General features: G+C 39.2%; 3 protein-coding genes across 3 annotated transcripts in view; all 3 read right to left on the minus strand.

Moving 5' to 3' along the window:
• The window catches only part of LOC124788429, a 44,156-nt gene extending 39,853 nt beyond the window's left edge, over positions 1–4,303 (minus strand). Inside the window, exons 1-3 of the mRNA XM_047255699.1 lie at positions 4,056–4,303; positions 3,736–3,932; positions 233–436 (exon numbers count right to left, since the gene is read on the minus strand). Of these exons, the coding sequence (XP_047111655.1) occupies positions 233–436; positions 3,736–3,932; positions 4,056–4,075 (421 nt within the window). The 5' untranslated portion in view covers positions 4,076–4,303. The remainder of the gene's footprint in view (positions 1–232; positions 437–3,735; positions 3,933–4,055) is intronic.
• Positions 4,304–6,699: 2,396 nt separating this feature from the next.
• On the minus strand, positions 6,700–7,329 carry LOC124788430. Its single transcript, XM_047255700.1, has one exon. The coding sequence runs from the start codon at positions 7,327–7,329 to the stop codon at positions 6,700–6,702; it is 630 nt and encodes a 209-aa protein (XP_047111656.1).
• A 46-nt stretch (positions 7,330–7,375) lies between these two features.
• LOC124788431 (craniofacial development protein 2-like) lies at positions 7,376–7,993 on the minus strand. Its single transcript, XM_047255701.1, has one exon. The coding sequence runs from the start codon at positions 7,991–7,993 to the stop codon at positions 7,376–7,378; it is 618 nt and encodes a 205-aa protein (XP_047111657.1).
• Positions 7,994–22,264: the final 14,271 nt, after the last annotated feature.

Consider the following 22,264-nt stretch of genomic DNA (forward strand, 5'->3'; position numbering starts at 1 on the left):
AGCATGGCAGGTAAAAATTGTAGATGAATACCGAGGTGTGAATACGGTAAACAGATTGAAATGGCTGCAGCTCGCAACAGTTATGCCATGATGAAGAAGCTTGCACAGGATGGATTAGCGTGGAGAGCTGCATCAAACAGTTTTTGGACTAAAGACAACAACATCATGAGCAGGAAATCATTTTTGTCAGTCACTTGAATTGCAGATTTTACACTAAAATTTTGCTACTCACTTTGGCGTGCCTCAGCAAGCTGCTGCAAGGTCTGGTCAAGAGACAGCTTGCCAGACCATTTTAATGGTCTCTTTAATAGCACTTCCAAATCCGGCCCAGGTCCTGCTGGCACAGATATGCCAGCAGCTTTCAACAAGCTTGCCAGAAGCTGTGAGTAATCCACTAGCTCTTTTACACGACGTTCCAACAATTTTACTTGCTCCACTGTAAAACAAAATATAATAATAATAGAACTGCAACATCCACAAGTTGATTATAATATAAGGAGTGTCCAATAAGTAATGCAACACTTTTTTTCTGAAAGCAGGTTGGTTTTACCCATGATTCCAATACACCATATTATTCACCACTCTTTTGGCTGCAAAACTCTATTTTTCAACATAATCTCCTTTCAATGCGATGGCCTTATGCCACTTTACTGAAAGGGACTGAAAAGGTCTTTATGCCGGCAAGGTACCACTGTACTGGTCATTGTCAGAGCCGTTCAAAGTGATGAGCCCATGTTTCATCACCTGTGAAGGTGTTCAACAAAAAACTGTCATGATCTGACTTATAATGCACAAGCAATTCTGCACGGTCTTCTGTCAGGCGGTACAGAACCCAGCGGGCACACATCACCGAGTAGCCCAACTGGTGGATGAGTGTGTCAACACTACCAACAAAGAAATCCAGTTGTGCAGTGATATGTTTTTCTGTGATCCGTCGATCACCTCGAATGAGTGTGTCTGCATGTTCCAACATTGCAAGTCAATGCCGCATGCAACCAGCTGTCATGCACGAGATCAGACAGGTTTGCATGACTTTGTGTGACAAACACTTCGCCCAATGATTCACTAGGCTTTTGTTTACTGTCAGGTTTCTGTAGACATTCTGCAAGCATCTATGAATGTCTGCAGGGTTCTGGTTTTTCACCAAAACAATCTCAGTGACAGCTTTCTGCTTGGAATGCCCTCTGTTCAAGATGCCATTCTGAAGGCTACACACAGCACCCTTCCAATCAAAACATCACTCTCAATCGAAATTGGCCGATAAATAAATGTGTTACATTACCCCTTACTGAACGCCCCTTGTAGTAATGTGAGAGTATCATTTCAGTGACAGCAATTACAAAATAGGCAAATAACATTCAAATAGTTTGATCGAGGAACATGCTTTGGAGCAAATAAACATACACGGTCCAATCACATTAATGTGTCACTGCATATGCCCACACTAATGTGCAATAGCCACTCACAGAGAGCAGGTGGAAGTGGAGGGTGTATGAAGCATGTCAGGTGGACGTGGTAAACAGTATGCTATTGTCATAATGCAGAAACAGAGCAATTTATCTGACATCCAAAAGGGAATGATCATTGGCTTTCAGGCCAACAGTTGAAGCATTTCCGAAACGGTTAAGTCTGCAAACTGTTCACAAGCCACTGCAGTTAAAATTTACCATGCATGGAAAAATGATGCTACCCAAAACTAATGCCAAGGCAACTGTGGCGCACCATAGGCCATAGAAGACACAAGTGAACGATGGCTGGGGAGATGTGTACGGATGAACAGAAATGCTATTGTCGAGCAACTGATAACCCAAATGAACCAAGGGGCTACCACCAGGGTCTCCCGAACAACGCTTCAGTGAACGTTGCTGTGTAGAGACCTTTGCAGCGAGTGTCTGGTTCATAAACAAATGTTGTTCATCAGCAATGATGGCTGGAAAGTGCATGCCAATAATGCAACTGGAGATCCACAGAGTGGTGACAGGTGGCCTTATAGATGAATCACGTCTTATGCTCCATCGGACAGATGGCTGTTGGCGTTATAGTGTGAAACGTCTGAAACCAAAACTCCTGCAACCAGGAGGGAGCATTATGGTCTGGGGAATGTTTTTGTGGCATTCCCTGGGTGATCTCATCAATTCTGGAACAGGAAGGCACAATGGATCAACACAAGTGTGCTTCTATCCTTACGGACCATAAGAATCCCTACATGAAGTTTATTTTTCCTTCACACGATGGCTCCTACCAGCAAGACAATGCGACGTGTTACAAAGCTCACAGTTTACACATGTAGTTCAAAGAGCACCAGGATGAGTTTACCATATGCCTTTTGCCACCAAACTCACTGTATCGGGCTGTTCGTGCCATGGACCCTCAACCAAGAAACCTAATGTAGCTGGCCATGGCACTGGAGGCGTCATGGCTCCACATCCCCGTCGGTACAATACTTTCCAGAACCTCATTGACCCTCTTCCTGCAAGTCTCATGCTGCAAAAGGTAGCTGTTCAGGCCTTTGACAGTTGGTCACATTAATGTGTCAGGACAGTGTAATTCCAATTGCTGTATGAGTTGTGAAGTAAATGATGTGATTAAAACGAAATTTATGGGTGCCTATAGCAAACTTCCAACAAACTATCAATATAACATTGCAGTAGATTTTTGGAACGTTGTGGGTTCAGCACAACTACTTTCCATAACTGTAAATAGCTCTTCCATTGTGGAATACTGAAGACATAACACTATCATTCTGCTCTGACTAGTGACGTAACACCTTTTCTTTTAGTGAGTGACGAGTGACAACAAATACAGACTGATCTGTTATGTAGACCTAAAAACAGATTATGTACAAAAGTGGCAGTTTAACAGTTTGGTTATGAATTAGTGAAACGAACGGGTCAACAACAGTGTTTGATAATGAACACCAGGTTCTTTTTAATTATTTTTTTTTAAACCCATGATGTAAAGTCACCACGTGTTGCACCATATATGAGCAACATGGAGGGAGAGATGGGGGGTGGGAGGGAGGGAGGGGGAGAGAAAGAGAGGGGGGGAGACAGAGAGAGAGGAGCAACTGACAGGAAGAAGATAAGGGAAGTAAACTAGTGTTCACAGGCATGTAGAGTAGCAGTGTTAGCCTACATGGTGGTGAGATGAGGGGAGGGCAGTCCAAAACAGAACAACAAGCAAGAGGGAGACTGTGAAAGTAGTGTTTCCAAGAGTCTTACAAAATCAACTAAACAGAACAGCTTAGAAGCAGACTAAGGCAGAGTCAAGAAGCAGCTTGAGAAAGCTGGGGAGGAACAAATGGGGTGGTTATATAGATTTTCTGCTCGTGGTTGTGATGTCGACTACTTTCATGTCATAAAAGATCAGAAGGGTGGACACTGAGAATCAAACATGGTTTATAGACACCAGTACAGGTGAAACAATACAATGCAACATTCCAAAATAATCTAATGAAAGGTGTCACATGAATACATACTACACAACTCTTACATGTCAACAACTATCACTTGACTATGTAGAGTATATCATCAAACTATCGATTTTTCTGTACAAATGATGTTGGTTAGACTTTTCTTCAATGGAACACTGTATGAGTTCTTCTGGCACTATACCCTACATAGAGTAAATAAAAACAGATACACTGTGATGAAAAGCTATTACATCATCTACCAACAAAGTAAAAGTTTTTGCATTAAGTTAATAACAAGACAATATGAATCTCTGAAAACTTACAACATTCTTTATCTGTGTTTCCCTCTAGCAGGTTTGCATTCTTTTTCTCGAGCTCACGTATGTATTCGGCTGCTTTCTTAACGATGTCTACCTTACTGAGTGATGCTGTTGGGTTATGACTGGGTAAAAGACTTTCGAGCGACTTAAAGCAATTATTTAGTCTCTCGCGACGTTCACGTTCCCATTCCCTGTTTCTGCTGCAATGTACACAAGGGTTAATTAATAACATGTAAAATATTTTACAGGTATGCAGCTTCAAGAAGGTAAGAAACAAAGCTCCTGCAGGTAAAAAACTGAGAATAGTAGATTCGATGTTCTACCTTGATGCCTTTTTTGGCATAATTTCATGGATCCAAAAGGTTTTTTCCTCGAGGTCCTGGTCTCGTAGTTAAGAACATGATAACTATTACAGTAATCGGTTTACTACGAGGGTGTTTACGACACTGATGCCTGACACCGCGAAAATATTTGTCGTTTGCTATCAAAAAGTAAAAAAAACAGTGATGTTATCAAAAAGACTGTTTACATTTTGCTTGTGATTTACGGGAAAACGTAAACACTAAATAACTTGCGGCCTCTCACCGCAATTCAACATGGTTACTCACTGTTTTGTTATAACCCACCAATCATCTCAATGCATTACTACCAACATTCTATCTGGCGCGTAAGATAGATACGTCTGGCGCTGTATATTGTTCCATGCAGAAGTATTATAAGCATTAATGTGCCCACTGTGACATTGTAGTGCTCTGAAACGGTCAAACGGCTACAATCTCAATTAGTTGCTAATAGTCAGCATTTCTCTAAAGACAATGACGCCTCGTTTATATTAAGTTTGAAAAATGTTTTGCAACAATGTTCGCAACAGTTTACGTACACTGCTTGGTGGTCCATGTTTGTTACATGCTGAAAAAACAGAAGAGAAAAAAAAAATCTATCCGTGGCTGTGTCGATCCGGCCCACTATTGCCAAATGCCAATAAATGTCTACGGCGGTCTTGTCCATTTCCGTTTCGATGCACTTCGGACAGAGGAGCAAAAATTTGTGTTGATTCACACGTTGTGATAAGTTAAAATATTTGTCTCCTCAAAAAATAGACCTCGATGAGGTAAAGGAGTACCCCTGGAATGAGTGAAATTCGAACTATAAAAATTCGAAGTTAAAACAGATCTCAACACAGAAAATCACTGCCTTGATTAAAAGGTCAGTACACACCGTCACGTCAAGGTGTATTCACGGTGTACTTCACGTCAAGCCTGTTCACTCACGTCAACTAAACTCCTATTGCACTGCTCAACTCTTCCCCCCCCCCCCCCCCCCCCCCCCCGCGCGCGAATTCAGTTTTCTTTACGCGCGAAGTTGCATACACAACGCGGCAGGTTATATCCAGTGAGCTCAATACGCACAGTCTATGTTAGTTTATCGTTTGGTTTTTTGACTTCGATTACACACCATTCAGTCATTCTTTCTTTCTTCTTTATCGTCGCCTTGTCTCATGTCACGTAGGGTCGGCGTTGCTCTTCTGGATCCCTCTCCTCCATAGTACTCTATCCATTGCCTCTTCCTTCTTCCATCCTTTCTCCCTTAGGTCTCCAGATATCTTATCCTTCCACCTCATCTTCGGTCTTCCTCTCCTTCTCGCTCCTTCAGTCTTTACATCTTCAACTCTGTTTCCGATATACTCTTCCCCGTTTCTCTGTAAGTGTCCGTACCACCTTAGTTTGCTCTCTCGTATCTTTTTCCCCATGGGCCCCATATTCACAGCTCCTCTATCTAATTCATTTCTAATCCTGTCCTTCCTTTTTACCCCACACATCCACCTCAGCATCCTCATTTCGGCCAGTTCCATCTTCCTTTCCTGGGCTACCGTGATTGGCCATGTCTCTGCCCCGTATATTATAGCAGGCCTTACCACCAACTTGTACACTTCCCCTTTCAAACCAATGCTCACCTTCTTGTCACACAACACTCCACTCATTTTCCTCTAGTTGTTCCAACCGCAATTTATTCGGTGTTGTATCTCGCTTTCCAGTCCTCCGTCCCTCTGTATGTATGACCCCCGGTATTTAAATTTGCAGACTGATTTCAGCTCATCATCCTGGATGTTGCAAACCTCATATGCACATCCTTCAGTGTTAAATATTCTGCCTTTGTCCTGCTAATTTTCATCCCTCTTTCTTCTAGTGCCTTCCTCCAATCCTCCAGCTTTTCCTCAAGTCTGTCAATGCTCTGCTCACAAAGAACCACATCAACCGCTAACATCATATTCCACGGCGTTTCCTTCTTCACATCTTTCACCAACACATCCATAATCAGATCAAAGAGGTAGGGACTAAGCGCAGACCTCTGAAGTAACCCTACTTTTACTGGAAACTCGTTTGTCATGCCCACACTACTTCTCACCTGTGTCATTGCTACTCTGTACATTTCCTTCACAAACCTCACATACTTCTCTGGCAAGTACTGCTCTCTCATGCTTCTCCATATTTCGTCGCTTGGGACTCTGTCATATGCTTTCTCCAAATCAATGAAAGCCATATGTAGATCGGCTTGTAGCTCCCCATGTCTCTCCACTATCCGCCTTAAAGCATGTATTGCATCAGTCGTTCCTCTTCCAGGCATGAACTCAAACTGTTCTTCACACACCACATTCTCCTTGCGTAATCTTGCTTCATAACTCTTTCCCAAATTTTCATTGTGTGTGCCATTAGTTTAATACCTCTATAGCTACTGCAGTCCTGCACATCACCTTTCCCTTTAAATATTGGGATCAGTACACTAGTTCTCCACTTGTCTGGCATCTCCTCCTGTCGCCAAAACTTCTTCATTAAATCCCAAAGGAGCTCAATTCCATTTTACCAAAACACTTCCATACCTCAACGAAGATCTGGTCTGGGCCAACTGCCTTCCCATTTTTCGTCTTTTCAACTGCCCCTTCGACTTCATCTCTACTGATATCTATCGTTAATCCTTTGTTTGCCCTCCTTCCTCAGTTTTCACTCTTACGTTTTCTTCATTCAGCAATTTCTCAAAATAATTCAACCACATTTGGATTATTTTTCCATGACCATGCAGAATTATTCCTATTTCATCTTTCATTTGTTTTATTGCTGTTAGATCCTTAGAAGCTTTATCTCTTGATTTGCCTATCCATATCAGTTGTCTCATATCCTGATTTTTCTGTAGTTGTTCGTATGCCTCCCTTACTGATTCAGCTTTAGCTTTAGCCACGGCTCGTTTTGCCTCCTTCTTTGCTCTTTTGTATGCTTGCCCATCCTCAGCACTTCTGGACATATCCCACTTCCTCTTAGCGTCTTTCTTTTCCTTCACAACCTTCTGCACCTCTTCATTCCACCACCATGCTTCCTTATCTTCTGGCACCCCTCTCCCAGATGTTAACCCAAATACTTCCTCCCCAGTCTTCCTTATAACAGCACTATTAATTTTCCACCACTCCTGCACACTCTCTGCCAATTTTACCTTTCCCTCTACTTTTTCACTATACTCCTCTCTCAAATTTTTATCCTTTAATCTCCACCACTTAATTTTCCTTTCAAATTGATTTATGTGCCTCTGTCTTTTACATACTTTCATCTCACAATCCGCTACAATCAACTTATGTTGTGTTTATTCCTTCACCTTATATGACGTTAGTATTGCGCACCTCCCCACCATATTTCCTTCTACATAATATGTAATCAATTTGGCTTATATTTTCGTCACTCCTGTATGTTATTAGTTTTTCTCTTTTTCTTTGGAAGTAGGTATTCATAATCACTAGATCAAAAGCCACTGCAAACTCCACTATCTTTTTTCCTTCCTCATTTCTCTCGCCATACCCCCCTCCTCCATGCCACCTCTCTTCCCCACCTTTCCTTCCACCAACATGACCATTTAGATCCCCTCCGACTATCACTCTTTCATTCTCTGGTACTCCGACCATTACTCCATCCAAATCTCTCCAAAATTTTTCCTTCTCGTCCTCCGAACATCCCGCTTCGGATGCATAGGCTGTCAGCACTGTTACCATTTCTCTGCCAAACATCATTTTAACATACATGACCGTATCATTTACTTTGTTGACTTCACATACCTCTTCTTGAAGCTTTCTGTGCAAATTAACTCCAACTCCATTTCTTGATTCTGGGCTTTCACTACTATAAAGTAGCTTATAGCCTTCAGCTAAGATCTTTGCCTTATTGCCCTTACACCTTGTCTCTTGCACACACAAAGACTTTATCTTCCTCCTCTGCATCATGCCTACTATCTCTCTTCCCTTTCCCGTCATCGATCCCACGTTTAGAGTTCCCACTCTGATCTTGAACACCTTTGGATCCTTCGCAAAATGCCTCCCCCGGAGATCTGAATGGGAGGCTATTTCTCTGGAACATTTATCTTGAGAAGCATCCATCATTCCTCTTGTTTTGGCAATGTTTTTACAGCCGGATGCCCTTCCTGCCGCCAACCCCCTTCCCTTGTTAGAGGGGCGGAGGCTTGCTAGTTTTGGTCCGCCGTGGGTATTGTATTTCCCCAGTACCCACCATATCTGGTGATAGTTCCCCTATATGTCACCCGGGGAGGCACCTGATGGGAGACTAGCAACTCCACACAGGACACACCATTCAGTCATTGTTGCGTAATAATAATATGTTTGTTCACTCAATATCCACTCCTTTTAGTATAGCTTGGTTTTTCCTGTTTTAAACTTTATATCTTTATCTCTCCATTACATATAAATTTGATTATCTTCCTGTAGATTTTTATGTTAAGTTCAGATGGCAAGGGCTTGACTGACGACATTGGTTGCAAGATTTTATTTTTAATAACTTGTTCCTCGCCTCACTATATGTTCTGCACTGAAATAATATCTGGTTCGTGTCTCCCTGTGTAGTATCGTCAGAGTCACAGGCTGGTGTTCAGTTTAAATGCAATCGAAATAAATGCTCTGGATATGTCACTCATTCTCCTTAATGTGGATGTTGCTCGTTGGGGTCCTGAAACGTACTCAAACCAAGGTCATTTCGGAATTCGTGGTTGTATTTGCGCATAGTCGCCTCCTTTGTATCGTGAGGTCTGCGTCCATTCTTCCTGCCAAGATTGGACTACCCTCTTCCGAATAAGTTGTCCATATTCCGTATAGGGAACCTTTATGTCTAGTGCTGTCCCATTGCTCGTAGCCTGCTTTGCTAACTGATCTGATTTTTCATTACTTAGGGTTACACATAAATGAAATTTGTTTCTGAATTCTGAGACATTCATAATACCAATAACGAAATTGGAGTATGTACTCATTGGTGGTTTTTGAGATTTTTATGTTTGATAGTGTTTCAAGTACACTTTTCGAATCTGATAATATTACACAGGATGTGTATTTCTTATTCGTACACCTGTGTATCACCTTTAACACTGTGACTGTTTCAGCCAGATAGGCACAATTAGTTGCTGGTAATCTATATTTTTGAGCCATCTGCAGTTGTAGTCTAAATATAGCTCATCCTGTGTTGTCCTCTTCTGCTGTCTTTGTTGCATCTGTGTATATGTGTTTTACACATTGGTTTGTTTCCTCCATTTGTCTTTGCAGTGTTGTAATTGTCTGCAAGAAGTCAGATTTTCCCTCTATCATTTAGAATGAGATGTGATTCCTGATTATGAAATAGTTGTATTGGTAAACAGGCCACCACGTACTTGTGGCAATAGCTCTGCCCTCATAATTAATTATATGCTGAAATGAAATCAAAAGGTTTTCTACCCCAAATTTCGTGAGAAGGATGGTGCAGTCGTAAAATCTGATGGATTGGATGGTGTGAGCATGATAATTTCTCTATTGTGTATCGTTCCATGAGCATCTTCCCGTTTATATGGAGGGGCATCTCTTGTGCTTTCACCAGGAGTGCGTTGTTGGCGTGGATTTCATTACTACTAAGAAGGTGCATATACACCGGTACTGCAATCTATCAGTTTCTATAACATTTTGCATGTCGTGTACTTGTAGTATATACATCCATAATCTAATCTGTATCTAATGATCGAGTGATATACGGGCAGCAGTACCGAAGGATGCGCTCCCCACCATGCTGCAGTAAGTGACTGAATAAAATTAAGCATTTGCTCACTGATTTCCATTACAGTTTTAATATGTACCATCCAAGTAAGCTTGCTGTCCCGTGTCATTCTTAAGAACCGAATAAGTGCTTTAACTTGTATTACTTTATCCTCTACATGTATTAAATAATTTCTTAGTGTATATGAGTACTAAAAATTCTCAGATGCCATCATCAGGCCATTTTCACAGAGGCACCGACTCAGGTTCTTTATCAATGATGTAAGATTGTTCATCACCTCCAGTAATACGACATGGGAAGTAAATACACATATGTCATCTGCAAACTGCACAATTCTAACAGATTGAGTTGCTGTCCCTTCCATATCACAGGTGTATATCACATGTAGTAGTGGGCTGAGTACTGATCCTTATGTCATTGTCTACGAAGTGTGGGCCCTTGAATCTAGTATCCTTTCTAACATATTGCTCATTCTCTGATTAATGAAAACATACTTTATACAAAGTGCGGTGGAGCTCCTAAAAGTAGTACCTTATCTAAGAGTATACTTGTCTGAATATTATCTATACTTTTTCAATATCCGAAAATAGTGTTGCTGTATATTTGCTCTAACAGAAGACTAATATTGAAATGTTGTATATGCAGCTTCTACCTTTATAGAACACGAATTGCGATCCAGCTAGTTAGGACAAAGATTCTACCCAGCATACCAATCGCCTTTTTATTAGTTTTTCCAATATTTTAGCAATGCATGACGACAATGCAGTCGGTCTGTAGGAAGTGGCTAATAATGGATCTTCCCTTTTTATATATTGGGACGCTGATCTGTGTCTTTCATTCTGGGACCAATTCTTGATTCATCCAAATTCCATTATAGATTTGAAGATGTAATTCTACAGCATTGTCAGGCATGCAATGGAGAACCGCCATTTGTTAGTACTTACTTCTACTGCTATTACTTGAAAGTCAAGATTAGGTAGTGGCATGGTAACTGGTTTGTAGTTGAGTTTTGCACTAACCAGTATGGTTACTCCCCCTTTTCCATCTTCTCTATTCGATCTTGTTTCTTGATATCCTCGACATCAATAGACATATTTGGTTTAATCCAGGTTTCACTTATAACAGCAATAGAGTAGTCATCAGTATAAAGTTCATTGTATGAACTACTCTCTATTAGCATATAATGATCTGGCATTCCACTGGAGAACTTTAATATCTGTCATTCTGTTTATCTGAGTAGAGTGTAAGTATGACTTATTTCTGTTCTGATCCATATTTTTTTATGCCATAAAAGCAACCATATTGTATATGTTAGCTTGACGCAGACTATCTTTTCATGAGGTAAACTGTATTATTAGATTTGTTATTCCAGCCACCAACTGTTCAATTATCACTGTATTCTTATCCTCCACTCCCGCTATAATTGTCTGTTGCTGTTCAGGAGTATGTGGTCGTGGTACATATGGGTTGTCTTTAATAAGAAATATTGGTAAATTTATATTTGAAAAAAGAGGACTTGTAGCTGGCATAGTCTTTATTTGTTTTCGCCCACTGTGATGAACAGTTGTCATGAATCTGTGCTGAATACCTATTACGTTGTGTGTGTGTGGGGGGGGGGGGGGGGGGGGAGGAACTCTCCCAATCCAATTTACTCCTACCAAGTTTCCCTGCCACATCAGCATAAGGTCTTTGGTTTACATAATCTTCAGCTCCCTTAAAGGATATACTACATGTAGCTGACGGTTTCTATATCTCTTGTTGTTAGAGACACACTGGGCAAGACTTATCTCTCGATGTGTGGTTCTCTTTACAGTGGACACATCACATGACTTCACTTCTGCACTGAGCTGTTTCATGGTTCCCCTCATATTGACTGTCTCAAGTCTGTGACTGATATTGATTACTAAGATGTTAGTACTGAAGGCATTTCAAACACTGCCTCGGTAGGGGTATATACAGTGTAACATTACACTTCACGCCATATATCGTCACATATTCTGGTAGGAACTGCTATGCAAGTGCTTCCCAGGGTATTTAGTTCGTTGTTTCTAAATTAATTATTCTCTTGACCATTTTGCACATGTGGCAGGCTGTAATTGTAGACTGAATAGCATCTTTCAACTCTTAACTCTGTTAATTCGGGATCTATGGTTCTAATAACTCCTTGTTTTCTGTGGTTTGATATGTATGCTACCACCTGTTTCTGATGTATCAGGTTGTCCTCCACAAACATATTTGTAGCCTCTCTCTTTGATATATAAGTTTCAATTCTGTTTTTCCCACAGCCCTCAGATTTGTAATTTTCTGCTTGTACTCAGAATCCGAGGTAAATAGTATCTTCCCCAAGGGCATGGGGTGGTATTTACATTTTTTTTTTTGGTCATCAGTCTACTGACTGGTTTGATGCGGCCCGCCACGAATTCCTTTCCTGTGCTAACCTCTTCATCTCAGAGTAGCACTTGCAAACTACGTCCTCAATTATGTGCTTGACATATTCCAATATCTGTCTTCCTCTACAGTTTTTGCCCTCTACAGCTCCCTCTAGTATCATGGAAGTCATTCCCTCATGTCTTAGCAGATGTCCTATCATCCTGTCCCTTCTCCTCATCAGTGTTTTCCACATATTCCTTTCCTCTCCGATTCTGCATAGAACCTCCTCATTCCTTACCTTATCAGTCCACCTAATTTTCAACATTCGTCTATAGCACCACATCTCAAATGCTTCGATTCTCTTCTGTTCCGGTTTTCCCACAGTCCATGTTTCATTACCATACAATGCTGTACTCCAGACGTACATCCTCAGAAATTTCTTCCTCAAATTAAGGCTGGTGTTTGATATTAGTAGACTTATCTTGGCCAGAAATGCCTTTTTTGCCATAGCGAGTCTGCTTTTGATGTCCTCTTTGCTCCGTCCGTCATTGGTTAGTTTACTGCCTAGGTAGCAGAATTCCTTAACTTCATTGACTTCGTGACCATCAATCCTGATATTAAGTTTCTCGCTGTTCTCATTTCTGCTACTTCTGATTACCTTCGTCTTTCTCCGATTTACTCTCAAACCATACTGTGTACTCATTAGACTGTTCATTCCGTTCAGCAGATCATCTAATTCTTCTTCACTTTCACTCAGGATAGCAATGTCATCAGCGAATCGTATCATTGATATCCTTTCACTATGTATTTTAATTCCACTCCTGAACCTTTCTTTTATTTCCATCATTGCTTCCTCGATGTACAGATTGAAGAGTAGGGGCGAAAGGCTACATCCTTGTCTTACACCCTTCTTAATGCGAGAACTTCGTTCTTGATCGTCCACTCTTATTATTCCCTCTTGGTTGTTGTACATATTGTATATGACCCGTCTCTCCCTATAGCTTACCCCTACTTTTTTCAGAATCTCGAACAGCTTGCACCATTTTATATTGTCGAACGCTTTTTCCAGGTCGACAAATCCTATGAAAGTGTCTTGATTTTTCTTTAGCCTTGCTTCCATTATTAGCCGTAACGTCAGAATTGCCTCTCTCGTCCCTTTACTTTTCCTAAAGCCAAACTGATCGTCACCTAGCGCCTTCTCAATTTTCTTTTCCAGTCTTCAGTATATTATTCTTGTAAGCAGTTTCGATGGATGAGCTGTTAAGCTGATTGTGCGATAATTCTCGCACTTGTCAGCTCTTGCCTTCTTCGGAATTGTGTGGATGATGCCTTTCCGAAAGTCAGATGGTATGTCGCCAGACTCATATATTCTACACACCAACGTGACTAGTCGTTTTGTTGCCACTTCCCCCAATGATTTTAGAAATTCTGATGGAATGTTATCTATCCCTTCTGCCTTATTTGACCATAAGTCCTCCAAAGCTCTTTTAAATTCCGATTCTAATACTGGATCCCCTATCTCTTCTAGATCGACTCCTGCTTCTTCTTCTATCACATCAGACAAATCTTCACCCTCATAGAGGCTTTCAATGTATTCTTTCCACCTATCTGCTCTCTCCTCTGCATTTAACAGTGGAATTCCCGTTGCACTCTTAATGTTACCACCGTTGCTTTTAGTGTCACCAAAGGTTGTTTTGACTTTCCTGTATGCTGAGTCTGTCCTTCCGACAATCATATCTTTTTCGATGTCTTCACATTTTTCCTGCAGCCATTTCGTCTTAGCTTCCCTGCACTTCCTATTTATTTCATTCCTCAGCGACTTGTATTTCTGCATTCCTGATTTTCTCGGAACATGTTTGTACTTCCTCCTTTCATCAATCAACTGAAGTATTTCTTCAGTTACCCATGGTTTCTTCGCAGCTACCTTCTTTGTACCTATGTTTTCCTTCCCAACTTCTGTGATGGCCCTTTTTAGAGATGTCCATTCCTCTTCAACTGTACTGCCTACTGCGCCATTCCTTATTGCTGTATCTATAGCGTTAGAGAACTTCAAACGTATCTCGTCATTCCTTAGTACTTCCGTATCCCACTTCTTTGCGTATTGATTCTTCCTGACTAATGTCTTGAACTTCAGCCTACTCTTCATCACTACTACATTATGATCTGAGTCTAAATCTGCTCCTGGGTACGCCTTACAGTCCAGTATCTGATTTCGGAATCTCTGTCTGACTATGATGTAATCTAATTGAAATCTTTCCGTATCTGCCGGCCTTTTCCAAGTATACCTCCTCCTCTTGTGATTCTTGAACAGGGTATTCGCTATTACTAGCTGAAACTTGTTACAGAACTCAATTAGTCTTTCTCCTCTTTCATTCCTTGTCCCAAGCCCATATTCTCCTGTAACCTTTTCTTCTACTCCTTCCCGTACAACTGCATTGCAGCCGCCCATGACTATTAGATTTTCGTCCCCCTTTACATACTGCATTACCCTTTCAATATCCTTATATACTTTCTCTATCTGTTCATCTTCAGGTTGCGACGTCGGCATGTATACCTGAACTATCGTTGTCGGTGTTGGTCTGCTGTCGATTCTGATTAGAATAACCCAGTCACTGAACTGTTCACAGTAACACACCCTCTGCCCTACCTTCCTATTCATAACGAATCCTACACCTGTTATACTCATCTGACCAGAAATCCTTGTCTTCCTTCCACTTCACTTCACTGACCCCCACTATATCTAGATTGAGCCTTTCCATTTCCCTTTTCAGATTTTCTAGTTTCCCTATCACGTTCAAGCTTCTGACATTCCACGCCCCGACTCGTAGAACGTTATCCTTTCGTTGATTATTCAATCTTTTTCTCATGGTAGCCTCCCCCTTGGCAGTCCCCTCCTGGAGATCCGAATGGGGGACTATTCCGGAATCTTTTGCCAATGGAGAGATCATCATGACACTTCTTCAATTACAGGCCACATGTCCTGTGGATACACGTTACGTGTCTTTAATGCAGTGGTTTCTATTGCCTTCTGCATCCTCATGTCATTGATCATTGCTGATTCTTCCGCCTTTAGGGGCAATTTCCAACCCCTATGACAAGAGAGTGCCCTGAACCTCTATCCGCTCCTCCGCCCTCTTTGACAAGGCCGTTGGCAGAATGAGGCTGACTTCTTATGCCGGAAGTCTTCGGCCGCCAATGCTGATTATTTATCAAAATTGAGGCAGTGGCGGGACCGAAGACGTTTTGATTATAAATCAAAGACGCTACCCCTAGACCACGAGTTGTATTTACATACATTACAGTTAAGTCACGCAACAAATACATAAAATGGAACTACTGCATCACTGCAATACCTGTAACCTTTGTTTTGATCATATATTAGCTGTACATTTGACTGTGATAGATTTTCTCTTCGTTCATTACTCTATTCTTGTGTAAGTTGAGTGCTAAATGGCCTACCACCCAGTGCTGTCCTCAAAATCGCCCTGTGGGGAAGGGAACTTGATCCTTCATTTAAACTAAATTGTCAGACATACCTGTGTTGAGTGCTGTCGGATTCTGTACCTACGTTGTTATTTGTTGCTGGTGTTACTGAATGCTGACTGCTCATCTCTTCTCTTTTAATTCTTCCTTCCGCTCAAGTGAGCATTTTGTTACAGAATTCGCCCTCTGCTCGATGTCCATACTCATTTTCAAGAGTGTTTCCGCTCCCTGTAATTCTCGGTCGTAGAACTCCACGTCAGGGGCGGCAAGGGGGGGGGGGGACCTTCTCCCGCGCCGAATGAGCCGTTGTCCATATTTATTGTTTTGGTTGTAACGTATTTATTTAACACACTCGACATGTATGTGTCTTGATAATTTTATCCTCCTTTTTCGCGAAAAGAATTGGGCAATTAACTATTGCAAACCCATTTACTCAGCTGCTTTACTCACAGTCTAACAAATATAATAGACTCGGTACTCTTTGGTGCGAAAGTTGTTAATGTTCGATTGCTCGAGCGACACTAGCGCTACTAGCGTCGATAAAGCAGCCAGTGATATAACTATTAAGGATAATGTTTGTTTTCAATGGAGGTAGAATATTTTTACCTCCATGTACTTAACTGACGGAATAGTTGTGATATTTTTGTGTTCCATACGTTAGCAATTACCAAGAGGCATGTATTATCTTGAAAAACATGTAAAAACAGTCGAAACACACTGATTCTATGACATAAGTTACAGCTAATTCATGAAGAAATACTTTCAAATATATCTAGATTTGCAACTTATTCCGCTGAAAACAAGAAAATATAATAACATGTCATGCATGAGAAACACATATTCTGTTGTTGTCTGCTGTTATTATCATAGGTACTTTTCATGTCATGTCAAATTTTTTGTGTGGAATCCAATGACTCACTTTTCATGCACTTGACTCCACTTTCTAATATACGAGTATTTTTGTAAAAGTTATTACTTTTGCTTCTAGAGCAAATGTGTTGAAGGTTCCTGCCGTTTGTGGCCCAGATTTAGCAACAATTGCGCAATTCGTTCTTCTGTGTGGGGAAACATTGCTTCTGACGATTTATTATCTCGTCTGAGTAGTTTTCCCTTCAGCTACAATTGTGATTATTTATTTATAATATGCAGGTTTCCTACATTCCAGATTCTCTGATTTGGTTGAAACTGTAATGACCTGTTGGATAGATATATGACGCCTTTCTGAAAAAGGTCAGGTCTTCTGGTGTTTACTAACATTTTTTGTTATTGGTCAGATTTAAATTAAAGTACAGCTAAAATATTTGCCTGCAGAAGATAACAGCTATCTTTCAACTTCTGTTTGTTCATCCATAGGCAACACAAGTAACTAATTTTTCACAACTTTACACCATTATTTTGACGAATAATACACCAACAGACCTGACTACTCACAATGATTTGATCTCCGCAATATGGAGGAGTGCATAAGTCATTGACTTCGAATTTGTGGCGTTAGGTCATCTCTATAGCTTCTCACCTTTAGAGTCCAAGACAATGAATCATGACACTAAAGTTTTTTTTTGTGCAACTTCGCTATGCCAGTGCAGTCAAGCGATTGGCTGAAGGATTGACTGACTGGTTTGTATTTTAGACAATACCTTGAAATATAAACGTTATACTACCACTACAAGTTATATTATTTTTTATTGATTCAAATACACACACACAAGTAATAACAGCATTCCCCATTCTTTGGACATATACCTTTCAATACTACAAAATTATTTTTCCAGTAAGTAACACTTTAGAAGTTTCTGGAATATCATTTCCGTCATAATGTCCTGCAGACACTTAAGAAGTTGCTGAGTTGCTGTGCAAACCATACACCTGAATATAAAGAGCCTTTTTCACCAGCTCTGAGACTGTGTAGTATACTTCTCAGTTGGCCTTTATTTCTTGTGAATGCTTCTGTCATGAACCAAGATTTGCATTTTTTCTAGTAATGTGTTGCCTTTGGTTAGTGAAATTATTGTTTTGTATATGTTCATATCTGCAAAAGTCAATATTCTTAGGTTACAGAAGGCAGTTCTGTAAGACTTTGTTCTTTATTCAAAATTCTTCTAACACCGTTTTTTGCAATACACAAATTTTTCTTCTGTTAGTGCTGCTGGAGTTTCTCCAAACAGTAATTGCATACAGCATGGTACACTATACATAGAAGTTTTTTGTTAGCATAATGTCTTGGCTGTTTCACAAAAAATATTATGGTACTTAATTTACAACAGACATTGTCTACATGTTGTTTCCATTGGAGCGTATAGTCGACTGTAATTCTTAAAAATGTTATAAATATAACTTATCCCCATCTTGTTTTATCTATGAATATATCTGTGTGATCTTTCTTTCCTCTATTTGAGAACGCCATGAACATTGTCTTTGTTAGATTTATAATTAAGTTATTGTGTATAAGGCACTATACAGTGTTATTTGTTGCCATAAACGAACTTCTTCCAAATGTTTCCAGTTTTGCTTCTAGATTCACTAATGTCATGTCATCAGCATACAGTACTAGTTGGTCCTTCTCATTGATTTCTATACTGCTTAGAAATAGGTTGAACGTAAGTGTACAAAGTACAGATTCTTGAGGTACACCATAATCAATATCCTTGTTTTCACAGCTACATACAGATTCTGCGGTCACATACTGCTATCTGTCACTAACATATGATTTTATTTATTACACGGCATGTCTACATACACCATAGCTTTCAAGTTTCTCAATTAGTTTTGTATGGATGACTGTGTTAAAAGCTTTAGACAAATCTAGAAAAATAGCAGATACAGAGTTTCTTTTGGTATAATGCATCTATAACAAATTCTGTTAGGCCTGAGACAGAGGTTTCCGTATATTTCACTTCTTGGAAACCATGCTGTGCTGGAATCAGAATCCTGTGATCCTTTAGTCATCCTAATATACATGAGCGTATCTAGCAATTTTAAGAAACCAGAGTTTAAAGGTACTGACTTGTAATTATTTGATCATCTTCATCACCTTTTTTTCTATACTGCTATTACTTTGTTTATTTTTAATTTTTCTGGAAATACTCCTTCTCTGAATTAGTAGTCTGTTATATCCTGGACGTTCAATTGTTTATTCATTCACATCCCTTATTAGTTAATTTGTATTTGTCAGGAATATAAAAAAACATAACAAATGTGCTTCTTAAACAAAGATTCATTCAGTGATCTAAAATCAATGACACATCACTCTTAGTGACACACACATACACAACTGAGCGATTCAGAGAAGAATAAATTACACAGCATCACAAATACTGTTAGATGCATAAAATTAAATATGAAATTGTAATTGATATGATCATCAGAATTCTCCCATAATGTTCATATTTTATTATCGCCTGAAAGGTTTAATGCAAAGTCATTTCAATCAAAGTTTCCATTCTTGATAACATTGTCACTGTTAAATCCTTAGTAAAAACGTCTGCTGGCTAATCTTGTACTGAAACATATTCTGCACTGATTTTCTTCTTACTTACTAACTGTTATACATACTGATAATATGTTCCAATATGTTTGGAGTGTTCATAGAACCCAGTACCTTCCATGCATTTAATAGTACTTTGATTATTGGTACATAATCTTGGAACTGAACTTTCTTCAATAATTTTAATTTCCTTCAGTAAATGACCCAGCCACACTTATGATTTATTTGCTTCAATTTCATTAAGAAATTTGGCTTCCATTGATGACTGTGCAACACATTTTTGAAGTTTAATTTCTGACATCCCTGGCTGACCACAATACTACATTCAAACTTCACTTATTGAACATCTGGGCAATTTTTCACTTGCATGATCAACGTCGCTATAAGCTTCTATAGCAGAACTCGTCTTTTTACTAAACTAATACTGAATTCCACCATGAACTATACCTTTCAGATAGTGAATAATTCATTTAACCAATCTAGGATTGGCTTCAGTAAATGAATTTTGTGCTCTTTAAGCAACACTGACAGCATAAGTTAGATATGGATGTATTCCAATTGTTGAATATGTGACACTACTGATAATGTCTCGGTATGTGTCAGTGTCAGTACCTGGTGGTCAATCGCCAGGTGTCCATGCAGGTTCAGTCAGTAATGATACTGGATTTGCATCAGTCTCACGATATCTTGCCACTACCCTCTTTGCATATTAGGTTTTATTAATCTTTGCACAATTTCCAAATCTCTGGATTTAAAGACCAAGATAGCAATCCACTTCACTTATCACAATGTCAGACTCTTCGAGTAATTTTTTTGTGCAAACATCAAACACTTAATCAGGTTCCATTGTCAATCCATGAACTATTTTCATTAAAATGTATAAAGGGATCAGCATCGCTCTTCTGCGAATTGGATTTCTTAAGTTATTATTTCAAAGATTCGTATGAACATTTTGCTGTTTTCTTCAGTACATACTACCTTCAATGCAATCTGCACATATGACCTGTACCATCATCATAATCTTGTGGCTGTTGCATGTAAATTTCTTCCTACAACGTGTCATTCAGGAATGCCGTTTTAACATCAAATTGTTTAATGTTCCAGTTTCGTTGAACAACAACACAAAAGAGAGCTCTAATTGTTTCAGACCTAACCACTGGGCTAAATGCTTCAGATAAATGTGCTCTTAGCCTCTGACTAAACCTTCTTGCAACTAATCTTGTCTTGTAGTGGTTGATCTCATTGTTCCTATTCAATTTTGTTGTAAACACCCATCGATTACCACCAGCTTTCCTTCTGACTAGTAAATCAACTAATTTCCAGCTACATTCTTGATGTGACTACATTTCTTCATCCATAGCAGCTTTCCAATTTTCTGCATCTGAAGACTTCACTGCTTCATCACAGTCTTTTGGAGGTTCCATCAGGATCATCACCTTTAGTTGGTCAGGTTCATCTTGACAACATATTCGCATTCTAATCATTTGTCTATTATTCAAAACTCGATGTTGCTCTGTACTTCCAGCTCCATATAAAGACATGTCATTTGCATCTTCATTCACTTCAACATGATCATGATGATCTGATCCTGTAACTTTTTCTTGTATGGTTTCCTTATCATTCAGATTAAATGGTGTCACATCAACAGCGTAGCTTGCCCTAGTTGGCCCTGTATCAAAATTTTTACGGGGTCCTTTTACACAACTGTGATGAAGTTCAGATGGAGGGTAAAGGTTTTTCACAAAAGAAACAAAATTTTGAATAAATTAAGTATAGGGTACTTAGATAAGTAATTGTTTTCTATTAATGTTCCTAGGAGCCAAGTTAGCCAAACAATTCAAATATACACTTTACTCGCCTTTTTTCGGCAACCTTACTTATTAAACCATCCATAGCTGAAGATTTTAGTTTTTCCAGATATTCTACCTCAATAGACAGTAATGACAAGTCTGGAAGCCATTCTTGGCTCTGTAAGTCATTATTTTCACGCTGTCGTGCCTTAGAACCTGGATTAATTATTTCAAATAATGAATTAAAAAAGGCGACTAACACCATAATATCAAAGTTCTCTAAAATATCAATTATACTTTATATTCGTCATGCTCGTGCTTTTTAGTGGAAATTAAATTTATCTGGTAGAAAGTTTTCATCATTAATGAATTATTTTACTTTATAGTCAATAAAGTGTTATATCTTGAAGACCTTCTAATAGGGCGTACCTTGCTAAAGGTATATTTATATTTTAAATATTTATCAGCATTAACCAGCTTTTTATACTAATGCCCAAAAAGGTATATATTTTTTTTCCAAATTATTGTAAAAAGTAGACAGTTCAGGAACATGTTTCACAGCATCATTTAAAATTAAATTTTAATACAAGGGCCACACAATGAATATAATCGTCATTTGGTGCATGTTCTTTCATAAGGGGTTGTAATCCTCCAGACACACCCAATGTAACATTTGCTCCATTGTAACCCAGCCTTCTGCATTTAGACAAATCAATTCCATTCTCTTTTATAGTATTAATGATTTCAGTTTTAAGCCCTTCTGCACTACTATCAGCAGTTCATATAAATCCTGAAAAGGACTCACAGATTTTTATTTCTTTGGCAAATGATCATCATTTTCTGTTATCAAGACATATCGAAAACCCACAGAAAGTTGGTCAGTTTTTGACAGGTCTCGAGTTGCATCCAAAATAATCGCCAGAAACGAGGCTTTTTTAATTTCTAAAACAAAATTTTCTCTAAGTGTGGTAGGAAGTAAATTAACAATCTCATTTTGAATCATGCGGCATAAGCAATTTAATTCGCCTTTTTGCTTTAAAAAACTTGTTTTAAAATAGGATCATAATTCTATAGCAAATTTAAAATTGACATGAAATTTCCAGATTCAGAATTATGGCCCTTTAAAGGTAAACTGCATAAAGCTAAAGTAATTATGAAATTTATAACATGGTGCAATATATCTTGCCAGAAATTAATTTTACTATTGATTTCACTTTGCAGTATTGCATCGATAGTATTACCTTGTATCCAGTTATTAAAAGATAGAGCCGTATTAACAATGTACTGTGAGTTTCATGGTTAGATATACAGTGTGTAAAATTGCTTCTGATTGAAACACC

Source organism: Schistocerca piceifrons, chromosome 3 (genome assembly GCF_021461385.2).
Source record: "Schistocerca piceifrons isolate TAMUIC-IGC-003096 chromosome 3, iqSchPice1.1, whole genome shotgun sequence".
Lineage (NCBI taxonomy): Eukaryota > Metazoa > Arthropoda > Insecta > Orthoptera > Acrididae > Schistocerca > Schistocerca piceifrons.